The following is a 14185-nucleotide window of genomic DNA, read 5'->3' as shown; positions in this document are numbered from 1 at the left end:
TGGTTGACTTGGGGTGCATCTATACTGTAGAATCAATGCAGTTTGATGCCACTTTGACTGTCATGGCTCAATGCTATGGAGGAGAAGGCTAAGGGTCTTTAGCCTTCTCCTCCAAAGAGTGCTAAAGCATCACTAAACTAGAAATCTCAAGATTACATAGCCTTGAGCCATGGCAGATGAGGTGGTGTTAAATTGCATTGATTCTATAATACAGATACACCTTTTGTTTGAATCCTGCTCTAGACAAAATATGGGGAAATAAATAAATAAATTCACTACTAGGGCCAGACAAAACAAATATGGAGGATAAAGCTATCAATGGGGATGGGCAGCTACAGGTAAATAAAATATGCAAAATAAAAAGCAGCATACCTCTTAATACTAATTGTTGGGAGACAGACTCCAAGGAAAAGTGGTTTATGGACTTCTCATTGACATATGGATAGTCATTTTGTGTACAAGAAACTGAGCTTTGCAACGCTTTGTCTGATCCAGAAGATTCACAAATGATTTATGGTCTGACCAAGACACTGTCTCTCCCCACTATTTTGGGATGAGGAACAATCTCTGCTGAGACCTTCAAGCAGCACACAAAAAATCTTTTTTTCGGCTTAGAACTGATGATTGATGGGGAAAGGGCTATTAATAGTGTGTTGTATCATTTCTATTTATTTTTAATACTGTGCTTTTCATTCTATTACCACTTCAATTGCTTTTTTTAAAAAAATTGGAATACTTTGACTGATATGGATTTTTAGCTATATGAGAACAAGGATTATGGATGGATAGAATTATGCACTTTATATGTTTTATTCTGTTTATTGTTATATGTGTTTTATTTGCTCAAGTCTTTTAATTGTTTTAGTTGATGGAGTATTTTATCATCATGTTTTATGCAGCATTGAATTTTGCCGGAGTTGTAAGCCGCTTGGAGTCCCTTGTGGGGTGAGAAAGGTGGAATATAAATAAGTAAATAAATAAATGTGTTTTAATTGTCATAAAACACTGGCATAAATCTCACAACTAAGAAAAATGTAGAGCATAGTTGCTGTTTTTATCATCATCATCATCATCATCATCATCATCATCATCTGGGTTTAGTAGAGCTACTACAAAATATGTTTCCTCTTTTGAAGAGAGACTAGTAGGAAAAGAAGAACCATATTTTAATGAGCAAGGCCAGATCAGTATTTAGATGCTAAAGGGATTCAGTGCAGCATAGGGATTCAGTACAGCAATGCCAATAATTCATGATCCACTGTTACAAAGCGTTTTGACACTCCATCTTCAGATGACAAAAGTATAATACCATGTGTGAGGAATGACACCAATTTGCATTGAAATTGGAAGTAATATATTTGCCAGATACTACAGAAAATGAACTAGTCATGAAGGAGTCAGAGAGAAAGACTCCTTTCAGAAAATGAATCCTATCCTCTCACCATAGCATCATGATATTACAGCAAACACTAAAGGCATTTGTTTTAGTACTCTTCTTTTTGTCTATTTTAAAATAAAAGGAAGCACCTGAATCTGGACTTGATGGCACATAATATAGCAACTTTCTGGAACAAACTTTCTAGAGACAAATGCAAAATTTCTAGAGACAAATGGAAAAATTCTACATTTCTACATTTAGGCCACAAACATTAATTGTGTAGCTATAGAATGGGGGCACATGGCATATAAAAAGAGCATTGAGATCACCATTGATCACAAGATGAATATGAGCCAGCAGTGTGATTCAGCAGCAAATAAGGTGAATGCTATTTTATCCTGCATTAGTATGAATGAATTTTAAACTCATGTCCTGTGTTTTAATCTCTGTCCTGTGCATTTAATATGTATTTTATAGAAATACATTTTAATGTGTTTTTTTTATTAAAATTACATTTAAATATGTGTGTTTATAGAATTTTTGCAACGTTTCTGTGTTTTGACTGTGCTGTGACCCGCCTCTAGCCACAAGAAGAGGTGGGTAAGAAATATTTTTAAAAATATTTATTTTTATTTTTATTTACTTTATTTTGAGAGTATTCTCTGCTTGGTTATATGTATGGGAATACAAAATATCTTGCATGGCCCTTTATTTACTTAAACATACACTGGCATTTTTTAAAAAATGAGGCAAACTATTACCTCTCTCATCCATGCAGAGAACATCATAAGAATCAATGCACCCAATCTCTTTATCTTTTTTTTTTTTAAGTTATTTAGTTTATTAGTGCATCATGTAACATGCTGGATTGTTTGCCAGTTTTTCCATGGTTCGGACATGCTACTATCCAATCTTAAAATGAAGATAGCTCACACCTCACACCAGCCTCTTTAGTGCAGCTGGTGCAAGGTGGAGCTGTTCAGTCTATATTCCTCTTCCATATCTAGCAACGTTTCAATGATGGCTTCATCCTCCGTGCTGTGCTCCAGGACCTTTCTGAAACTACTCACATCCATATCAAGGACTGAGGATGCATCTAGAGGAAATAGTTCACTTGACAGCCTAGACACTTCCTGCAGTTCATTATCAAAACCAGGCTTCCTTGGAAGTTTTTCTGCTGGCCACATGGCTGAGTTATCACTCAAATCAGCAAGCTCTTTCAGATTCTGTGGAGTGGCATCATCATCACTTAGACTTGTTTCAGACTTCATGGGCCTTTCATCGGTTTTGCTTAGATGCTGTTTTCTCCCCTCGCTGTCTTCTAAGCTGAGAAAAAACTGTCTGTCGGCTATGAAAATTGGAGGATGTAGCCATGTGTTTTCCTTGCTTGACAGGGGCTCCCGTTTTGAGTATTGAATGTTGGGGGCCACAGTTACTGGAATTAGATTTTGCCTAAAGAGGGGGTTCTCTTTTTCAGAAGTAGAGGCCACTGGTAAGGAGACCTGAGGGCAATACACAGTGGGTGGGGTGCTTTCTCCTTTCTGATTAGAGGGTTCTTCGTTGGGGGGCGTTGGGGACCGTGCCGTGGGTAAATCAGAGCTCTGGTCAGCAGCGGGGTCTTGGGAAGCCAGGGGAGGAACGGAGAGGTCTTCCATAGCTCGGCCAATAGCAGCCGATAAAGATCTCTTTATCTTAAGGTATTTTAAACAGGAGTGCCAACAACTATAAAAATAACTCACAGTTTGAGGCCATCTGGATCCCGAGAGGCTGCTGTGTAGGAGGCAATGATTTGTGCCTGTTTTTGGGAAGAAGTCATGGGGAAGTCTTTGTACTAATGTTAGCTGTCTCCCTTTTTAATCTGTGCATGAAATTATGCTCTCATGAAAATTCAAGAGTGGCACCACAGGAATGAAGACTTTCCCCAGAACTTCCCCTTGCTACTTTCAGTTGCATATATTCTCTGCATTGTCAAATATTTGCTGAATATTTTATATCTGTGTTTTGATAATTTTATGATACTTGCAGAGCCTGGGGCAGTTAAAAAGAAGCCTACAAATCCCAGAAGCTTTCACACAACATGGCTAGAAAGTAACTTTTAAAAGTACTGGATCTTTGACTATTCCGTTCACTATATGGAATGGTGTTTCTAGTGCATGATTATTTTGTTTTCTGTACAAGTTGTTCAGATTGATTTGGTACGTTTTGAAACAAGCTCCAGAAATGAAAGCACCTTCTCTTCTGCCCTAGTCTTATCACTGTTCTTTGATTTGTCAGGGAGAATAAGGCAAGTAAACAGGCAGCAGAATTGTGCCAGCAGGACTGAAGACCGGCAGGGCAGAGGTTTGAATCCGGGGAGAGCGCGGATGAGCTCCCTCTGTCTGCTCCAGCTCCCCATGCAGGGACATGAGAGAAGCCTCCCACAAGGATGGCAAAATATCAAAAACATCAGGGCATTCCCTGGGTAACACCTTTGCAGACAGCCAATTCTCTCACACAAGAAGCGACTTGCAGTTTCTCAAGGTGCTCCTGACATTTTAAAAAAAAATCCTGATGTCAATCGTCAAATGTTCTGTCCATCTACTCCAGTTTTGTCTATTTTAAGGCTTGGCAAGTTCAGCAGAACTGGGGCCATTTTCCATACCAAGAAATTCCAGGTGTTATACACACTCATAAAAGCACATCACCTAACAACTGGGAGTCTACTGTCAGACTTGTAAAGTACCATCCAGGCACTTCCAAAATGTCCTACCATGCCCTTAGTGTGCTTAATTAAAAGTCTGAGGCAATTTGAAACCAAAGGTTTGGGCAGCATTATATTGGATGGGAATGAGGGACAACCTTCTGATACTGGGACCAGTAAATATGGCCATAGGTATTTGGAAGATTTCCACCTTGATGTAAGCCATGTGCTGTGCTCATTTCTGGGGGTTGGTGCTCATCTCCATTTCTAAGCCGAAGGGCCGGCGTTGTCTATAGACACCTTCAAGGTCATGTGGCCGGCATGACTGTGTGGAGCACTGTTACATATATGCACAGACATAAAGAACAAGTGGAAATCTGTCCCTTTCAGTATCTACTTCTGTGTACTTCCTAGGGGTGGGGTAAATTTTAATGTACTTTTTAGTGATATGAAGAAGAAGGGAGCAGGCTTGTTTTCTCGTGCCCTGGAAACTAGGACACAGAGCAATGGGTTCAAAGTGCTTCCTGAGCATAAGAGCTGTTCAACAGTGGAACTCACTTGTTGAAGTGTGGTGGAGGCTCCTTCTTTGAAGGCTTTTAAACATAAGCTGTATGGTCATCTGTCAGAGGTGCTTTGATTGTGCTTTTCCTGCATGGCAGGAAGCAAGTGGATGGCCCATGTAGTCTCTTCCAACTCTATGATTCTTCTCAGACATAGCATGACATCACATTGACCCTCTGTATGTTTAGCTTCAGGGACTACTGGTCCACTTTACACAGTTGTTTTTAAGAGATAAAATAATGTGTGCCAAACTTATTGAACACACATAGAAGAGGTCACTATTATTACTAACAGATGTAGAGAATTGGCCCCAGTAGAGAATTTGCTAGCCAGAGGAAAGAATGGGCATCTGGACATGGCCACTTTCCCTGGTCAAAGCAGCACATGCAAATGGCATCTATTTTTGTTCAGCAGCTGGTCAGAAAGAGGGATTGGGAACACAACAGCAGTGTGCTGATGGATCTGAAAAATTAGGGGGGAAATAGATGAAAATAATGAGCCTAGGGTTCAAAAGGCTCCCTTTAATGTGCATCAAACAATTTTTCAGAACACACGTAACTACAGGAATTTGCTGTTTAACAGAGATGGGTCATGTCAGGCCTGACTTCCTCTTGATTACCTGTTGAGATGACAGCATGCACCCTACTCTTCTCTTCTGCCAACATGAATCAAGCATTAACATATTTTCTCATAATTAGCTCATCAGACTAGAGCACAACTTAAAGCAGTAGGGGGGTTACATATTCCTGTTTGTTTAGCTGCCTTGGGTCTCTCATGTCCTAATTCATAACCAAGTATATCCTTGTGTAGTGGAAACATCATAGATCCTGGAGCCTGAACAGGAGACATCAATGTTTCTACAAATTCTTCCCCAAGGCCCCACAAGCTGAATGGTTATAGAAGGGAGAAATGAGGAAAGATGGAAGGTTCACCCAGCTTTTCCTCCCTGGTTCTGATTATTTTCACCCCCAGCTTTTCCTCCCCTGACCTCTTCCACCCTTGCTCCATTCACTTTGGACCAAACTAAACAGTCACTGTATATAAATCAAAACAATTATGCCCAAAAACGGACCTTAAAACCAAGCAGGCAAAAGAAATCAGCAGTCTTTTAAATCATTGCTTTTTTCTCCCAGGATTTAGCCTCCACATCCACCCCAAACCTTGGGCTTTCCCAGGAGTGGGGGTGGGTGGCTCCATGCCATCCCAGGTCAACCAGAGATTGACTTGGAACAGCATGGTGCCAGCTCCCAGTTTACCACCTAAAATGATAAGTCAGGAAGTTGAGGGGAGAGAACTTCCATCCCTTCCCCACCACCACCACCACCAAACATTTGATGCGTCATGTGCCAGAAGCTTTTGACAAAGGGGGATTGAGCATGCAGCCAGGCCCTTCAGGTAAGTTTAAGGGTAAATGGGGGGGGGCTGTGGGCGCGCTCCATGCCCTCCTGGGTCAACCCGGAAGGGCATGCAGCCAACCCCCCAGGGAAAGTTTGGAGTTTAGGGTGGGTGTGGGGACTAAACTGAGATATGTCAGTTCATTCCGGGATTTGGTCATGTCTGGAAGGGCCTGATGGTATCTTCTGCCAGAAATAATTCATTTCAATAGGGTTTGCTGTTATGTACCTTTTTCAGTTGCATGTACCACAACCACAAAAGTTGTCTGTGGCAGCATCTCAGCTGAGGACCACCTTCTCAAAATAATTCATGATTGACTACATTCCTCTAGAGTTTTCAGCAGGCAGATAAGACTGTGTTGTTTTGCATGACTGTTGAACCTTAAAGCTACCTGTGCTGTTTATGGTTTTAAAATTATGAGTTTATAAATGTGTATTTGATGCTTTGGGATTTTTAAATCATTGTTCATCACTACAGGGGTCACTGTGGTTTGAGAAGCAATACACATGTTTAAATAAAATAAAATAGTAAATCTGGAGGCCCACAAGACCCTCACCCATGCTTTAAATATGAATCCTAGAACTTTAAATTTGGCCCATATTGGGAACTAGAAACCCATAGAGGCAGGAAAGCAATGGCATAATATCCTATCATCCCCCTTTCATTTCACAATCTCACTACTCTCTAGTAGTATCTGAACTTTATGAATTACTTCTCAGAAGGAATAATAACTTTATAGAAGTATTAGTTATTTCTATTTGGCTTTAAGAAGCTATTAAATGGTTAATAAGTTTGGGGTCCCTTTGGCGCATTCTCTCAATCCAGTGATCACTTTTCTTTCATGCCAAATGAGCACGGTTAATTCTAATATTCCTTTCTAGACTTGATTAACTTGTCAGGATCTGCCTAATTTACTTCCTGGAATTTAATCACTGAGCAAGTACAAAAATGTGCTTCATTAAAGAGACACACTACTTAGCTGAGTCTGAAACCTCCAACACACAGAGGGAGTTTACAAATGGAAGCGGGTCTTCCATTTCAAATATTCTAGTATCCCAAGATGCTTGGCAGACTTTGATGTGTCTAATTTTTCGGAGCTCATTTCATGGGAATAAATATTATCTGCGTGCCTTTGCGTGTTTTGCTTTCAGGAGGCATACTTCTTTCCTAATGCTATTTTCAATCATCACACTCACTTTCTAGAATCCAATTATAATTTTGTTTAGTTAAGAGTCCCTCAGCCACAGTGTTACATTCAACTGACGTTTGTGTGTGCAGCACAAGTGGCAGCTGGTGGTTTCATGGTACATCCATATTGTTTTTTAATCTAATTTTTGTTGAAGGAACTTGGATCTCCAAAACAAATGTATCATCTTTGGATCATACATGGACTCCAATGCAGATTAATAAAACCCCTTGAGATTTTACTTTATGGATGTGTACAGGTGGTATTATTTAAATTAAAGGCAGATAAGATAATTTTCTTTGATGTGATTCCGTTCAAAGGGAAAGCTAGACTGTTGCAGGGAAGCAGACAGTGTAGCCTACCATATAAATCAGCTGAACTCCTAAGATTGAGTAGCAGAACACTCCTCTCCACTCAGCTTAGGGACAGTCATCACTTAAAATTGTCTAGAGATGGCACCTTCTCAGGTGTAGCACCTAAACTCTGGAATGCTCTGCCAGAAATTGTCAGAACAGCCCTCGCCCTCTTATCCTTTAGGAAAAACCTGAAAACCTTCGTGTGTGAGATAGCTTTTAATTAGGGTTGACAGAAGCCTAAGAGCTGCATTTTAATAATATTTTATCTTCTTGGGAATTTTAAATATTTTTATTTATTTAATAATAATTTTACATCCAACCAGAGCTGAGGGGGATTTTCTACCATTTAAAATGGTTTATTTTATATTTATGTTTAACTGTTGTTGTAAACCCACTAAAATCTTCGGAGAAAGGCGATATAGAAATTTCCCAAATAAATAAATAAAATAAAATAAACAGCCATTTATTTATTTATTATTTTTTCTACCATACTTGTACCTCACCCTTCTCACCTTGAAGGGGACTCAAGGCAGCTTTACATATAGGCAACATAAAAACAATAAACAATTAAAATAGGCATTCAAATTAAAACTTCAAATTAAACATCTAAAAACTCACATCAACTGTTAAAAACCATGCCAGCTACAATCATAATCCAGGCCATTCCAGTAGTCATTGCACATATTCCATATCTATTTATTGCACTTTAATTATTATCCAAAGACTTGGTCCCAAAACCATGTTTTGTTAAGAGTCTTTTCAAGTTACACAATTATAGTGCTTTGATACCAGTTTAACTGCCATGGTTCATCTTATGAAACTATGAGGTTTTTAGTTTAGGGAAGAATATTTAGAATACTTGACCAGAGAACTCAAAAGGTTGTGGAGTTCAAGGCACCTGCAAAGGCGAACTCCCTCTGTTTTGTTGATTGAAGAACAGAGCTGGATCTAAACTTCCCTTATATCCAGAATCTGATCCCATATTATCTGCTTTGGACTGGACTTATTATAGGATTCTATATTGCCAGATATTCTGGGATAAACAAATAATCTGGGATCAGATCCTGGCATACAGGGCAGTGTGGCTCCAGCCTAGAACTAAAAGATTTGCTACGGCATTAAACTTCAACCATTAAAAATGAAAACATGGAATATAATCTTGGCTAGTGGGGAAAAATTGAAAATTTCTATACAGCATAACAGCTGGATCCAGGGGAGCAGGCTTTGGGGACTTCTCAGGGCCCTTCCACACAGTCATATAATCCAGAATAATGAGGCAGAAAATCCCACAATATATGCTTTGAATTGGAATATCTAAGTCCACACTGCCATATATCCCAGTTCAAAGCAGATAATGTGGGATTTTATTCAGACGTGTGGAAGGGGCCTCAGGCTGGAACTATACTGCCCTATAATCCCAGGATCTGATCCCAGATGATCCAGCTTTGAACTGAATTACATGAGGAGGTAATATGGGATCAGATCCTGAACTATAGAGCAGTGTAAATCCAGCCTCATCTTATTCTCTGAGAAATGTTATGGCCAGAAGTAGGTGTCTTGCATTCTTCCCTGCTTGTGAATAGTGCAGCAAATATCAGCAAGATGTTTTAAGAGCCCAGTGTTTTGTAAGGGAAAGCCTATCATGTAGTCCCATAACTTCTCAACAAAATTGTACTAGTAAGAATAGTGTAGCCATTCTTAGAGTGCAACTACATCATAGTTATAGCAATCTGATGCCACTTTAGCTGCCATTAGCCCATCCTGAGCATACCTGAGATGTATAGTTTGCTGATATACTTTGAACTCTCTGCAAAAGTTCAAGTGCATTTCCCAGAACTGTAGTACTAGAACTTTCTAGCAGGGAATTGAAGGTGTCACGTTAAATTACAAATGCCAGAATTCCTTATGATAGAATAATGGTAATTAAAGTGTTGTCAAACTGCTATAACTTTATAGCACAACTATATTCATAACGATGTTCTATCTATCTCTTTCTTTTTAAAAAAAAACAAACAGTTGTTTCATATTTCAGTGTTTGGTTCTTTGTGTTATCACATACTTTGCCATGCTGAATCTGACTTGCTTCGGGAAATGAGCCTGACAGTTAAAACAATTATATATGGAGACTTGATTAGCTATGTCTCTCATATTTCAAACTTCATTAAACTTGTCTCCCATCTCCCCCAAATTCAGATGAGGTTTATAAAAAAGAAAGCAAATGATTAAGAGGCATCAGATATTGGAAACATGTTCATATAATTAAGAAAATTCATATGACTCCAAACAGGCTGCCATTATTTTCTTAATAATATGATCAGCAAGTTGCTCACTGAATACGAGGAACTTGTTTGAGAAAAGCAACAAAGGCTTAAATATCCATGTCTAGATCCACATAGTGTTGAAGCAAAGTGCCACCTTCCCCAAACCCTTGCTAATTTGTGTACAGGCTACAGATGGAGTCTGTTTGCCAACTATAGGCTGCAAATAGGATTAAACTGTGCTCTCCCAGAGTTCTAATTTAACATCCAAAGCACTGTACTATGATATATGTGAGAGGAAGCCACAGGGAGGAGGGAGCAAGCTTGTCTTCTGCTTCCCTGGAGACTAGGACGCGGAACAATGGCTTCAAACTACAAGAGAGGAGATTCCATCTGAACATGAGGAAGAACTTCCTGACTGTGAGAGCCATTCAGCAGTGGAACTCTCTGCCCCGGAGTGTGGTGGAGGCTCCTTCTTTGGAAGCTTTTAAACAGAGGCTGGATGGCCATCTGTCAGGGGTGATTTGAATGCAATATTCCTGCTTCTTGGCAGGGGGTTGGACTGGATGGCCCATGAGGTCTCTTCCAACTCTTTGATTCTATGATTCTATATCTCAGGTGGTATGCATATTCATATCAGGTGTTGGTAGAAATAGACAAGAGAGTAGTTTTCTAGGGCAGATCCAGACAGGCCTTTATCCCAGGAGAATTAATGTTTTAAAAATGCAGATTTTCCTGTTCACACACACCCCGGAAAGTGCGTGCTTTCTGGGGTGGGTGTCCAGGCGTTCTCCAGGACTAACCCGAGAGAATGTCTGGAGGCCCTACCCCCCTCCCCCGAAGCCTCCAGACCCCTTTGAAAAGAAATGAAAACTTACCCGGCCTCCATTACAGACTTTGAGCAGCTCTCCTGGTGCATAGAAATGATGTGCCAGGAGAGGAGGGGGAGCGATTTTTATGCACCGGGAGAACTGCTCGAAGCCTGTAATGGAAGCCGGGTAAGTTTTCATTACTTTTCAAAGAGGTCTGGGGGCTTCGGGGGAGGGGTGGGAATGGTGTCTGGACTGTAATCCAGACACTGGAAGTTGTGGGTTTATCCTGTGCCTTCTAATTAGTTCACCACAAACCAGAGTTTTCCTGATTTGTGTCAAATTAATTTGGAACTGTCCAGAACATTGCTGGATAGCCCCTCTTTTATTGTGGTAGATACCGCAATAAAGGTACTGTCTGGATGGGCCCCTAGCTTGTCTTCCCAAAGGCATGTGCATGGCCATGAGGGGAAGGACCCTTCTAATATTCTTATGCTGAACAGAAGTGCCTGTAGTTGCAGAAACATAAGGTTTTTCCATTTCCCAGAGAAGAATACCAACTAATACTGAACATCAGCAATCAGGCAATAATCAAGCAGTTTCTAGCTGTCATCCTTTTGACGCAGGAAAAGGAAATCATTGATGGTCCCCATTCAAAATTCTACCTCCAACAAAGGAGCACCAAACTCTATTTGCAACTGATGAATAATTCACTTGCAAGCAGTAGGCATATCCAATCAACTGATTATATGCAAACCGTTTTGATAAGGACAGGGATACAATAGCTGACATCCATGGCAGTGGGACCCTTTTGACAGTGTTGTTTCAAAACTGATGGATGCTTCCCGGCTGACCTCTCCTCCTCCTCTTTTCTCTTGCCATTGGCCTTTAAAATAAATAGGTTAGCCCTTCACTTGGTTGGCTTCCTTCCACCTGACACAGTGATAGAGGTTAAATGTGACTAAGAAAAGCAATTAAAATAGATCTGTCATCTTATTTAAGTGCATTGTGAACAATATCCTGTCTACACAGTGAGCTGACACAGTAGGAAGGTAATTGAGATTCTTCCTTGCTGACAGCTTCTGACAAATATGGAAATTTTCTTTATGCACTACCTCAAATGTGCCAGACATAGACACACTTTATAAATGAGCAAATGGAAGACATTTTGACGATGACATATCCAAATGTTGGTGATGTCAACATATCACTTAGTTGGCAAATGAGGGCCAACTAGGATGCAAACAGCCAGCTATTATGGTCATCTGTAATATAGTGAGGATGGCAAGAGTTTATTTGGGACAAAAGACTGCCAGATGGAAAGGATCAAAATACAGTAGAATCATAGAGTTGAAAGGATCATATAGGCCATGTAGCCTAACCTTTTCAATGAATTCCAAACCTTGAGCATCCCTAGCAGATGGCTGTCCATCTGCTGAAAGCAGTAAAGTTTTACTAAAGTACAATCAAACTCTGCTCACCGTTGCTTAAACTCATTGATCTCTTCCTGCTTTATCAGACAGCAGAGGACAAGTCTTTCCACTTTGACAATGAAACATAATGCAATCCTTACTCCAATGCAATTTGCATGTGTCTAGTAGGACTAGTGTGTTCTGGATCACATTTACAACACTGTGCTATACATGCTTATTCAGAAGTCATTCTTATAAAATTCAAGGAGATTGAATTCCAGACAAATGTGTGTGGGACATTTCCAGCAATGCTACTAGGGCTCTATTGAAACAAATTGTAAGGAGCTATTTCTCTTGCTCATGCTAGGGTTTTTCCTTCCAGTTTTAAAAATAGAGGGGAATCTATGATCTGTGTTACTTTCTCCAAAGAGGGCAAAGTAGGTCAAAGTGATTAATGGTGAAACTTCACTCTAAAGTACTGTGGGAATAGGAGACAAATTTGTCTGTTTTGCTTTCTGTAATAGTCAAAGTTTTTCTTGAGGCACACTGCTGTTCCGTCCCATTTCTTCCTCAGTCTGGATTTACTAAATATGTTTTGTGCATTGCTATTCACATTTTCCCCAGAGTTCCGTTTCTCTGAAATAGTAATAGTAGTAGTAATAGTATTTCTGCCCTACTTTAAGTCTCGAAAAAGAGACTCAAAGTGAGATAGAATTTGATGTTGTTTTCAGGATTTGTAAGTTACACAACCTTTAAGTGATAACAGGACCAGTGTCTCAGGCTTAACCACGGGTGTCACTGTAATTGGGGTGTGGTGACTACTGCTGAGACTATATAGGTTCTAGTAACCCTGTGTTAGTTTGATGAGGGTTCAAGTTTGGTGGATGAAGATCGAAAGATTCTTGTACATACTATAAATACTGTGTTTGTATTTGTCCTGTTTGTACTGTTGCTGCAACTAAAGAAAGACAAGCCTTCCACTTGGAATGAAAAGCTTTGTGTCTGTGTTGTTCTTGTTCCTGAGATGACCACTAGTATCAAGAAGGTATCTGGATCCCTAACAAAAGTGAAGAGTCCCTTCTGCTGTACATCAGGGAATTTCATGCTGATTTGATCCTGACAGTTGTTCTTGAAGAAGCAGCATTGCAATTACAAAAAGGGTTTGCAAAAACATTTTTTAAAACTTTGAAACATGAATCACTGTGAAGAGGATGGGAAAGAGAAAAATAATCCCACAGTTTGGAATCAGGGCTATTGCATGAGCGTAAGGGAGTTGTTTATTAAGAGATGGCAGACCAGCAATGGGCTGCACACAGCATTAGGAATTGTCACCAAAGGTGACTGTGTGGTTTCAATCCCAGTTTGTCACCTTCATGCAATAAAGTCCATATAATCACAGCCTGGGGGAGATCATCTGGAGTTTTGGAGCTGGATGTCATCTGGATGTAGATGACGTTCAACTCTACTACTCTTTTCCATGTACTACTAAGGAGACTGTTCAGGTCCTGAACTGGCGCTTGGCAGCTGTGATGGTCTGGATGGGGGTGAACAAGTTGAAATTAAATCCAGACAAGACAGAGGTACTCCTGGTCAGTCATAAGGCTGAACAGGGTATAGGGTTACAGCCTGTGTTGGATGGGGTTATATTCCCACTGAAGACACAAGTTCACAGCTCGGGAGTCCTCCTGAATTCATCACTGAGGCTTGAACCCCAGGTTTTGGCAGTGGCCAGGGGAGCTTTCACACAATTAAAATTGTGCGCCAGTTGCACCTGTACCTTGGGAAGTCAGACTTGGCCACAGTAGTCCATGCTCTGGTTACATCCCAAATAGACTACTGCAATGTGCTCTATGTGGGGATGCCTTTGCAGACTGTTCAGAAGCTCCAATTGATCTAACAGGCGGCAGCCAGGCTGCTCACTGGGGCAGCATACAGGGAGCACACTATCCCCTTATAACACTTACTCCACTGGCTGCCAGTCTGCTTCCAAGCACAATTAAAAATGCTGGCTTTAGTCTATAAAGTCCTAAATACCTGCATACCTGTCCGAATGTATCTCCCTCTATGAATGATCTTGGAGGTTAAAATCATCCAGAGAGGCCCTGCTCTCGTTCCCACCTTCCTTGCAGTTGCAACTGGTGGGGATGAGA

General features: G+C 40.4%; 1 protein-coding gene across 1 annotated transcript; it reads right to left on the bottom strand.

The window, feature by feature from the left end:
• Positions 1 to 2287: 2287 nt before the first annotated feature.
• LOC137096984 (uncharacterized protein C3orf62 homolog) lies at positions 2288 to 10824 on the bottom strand. Its single transcript, XM_067467918.1, has 2 exons — positions 10693 to 10824; positions 2288 to 3069 (listed from the first exon to the last, which is right to left on the bottom strand). The coding sequence occupies exons 1-2, from the start codon at positions 10822 to 10824 to the stop codon at positions 2329 to 2331; spliced, it is 873 nt and encodes a 290-aa protein (XP_067324019.1). The 3' UTR covers positions 2288 to 2328.
• Between the last annotated feature and the right edge of the window lie 3361 nt (positions 10825 to 14185).

The sequence above is a fragment of the Anolis sagrei genome, chromosome 1, assembly GCF_037176765.1.
Source record: "Anolis sagrei isolate rAnoSag1 chromosome 1, rAnoSag1.mat, whole genome shotgun sequence".
Taxonomy (NCBI): Eukaryota; Metazoa; Chordata; class Lepidosauria; order Squamata; family Dactyloidae; genus Anolis; species Anolis sagrei.
This window is presented reverse-complemented; position numbering and strand designations above follow the sequence as displayed.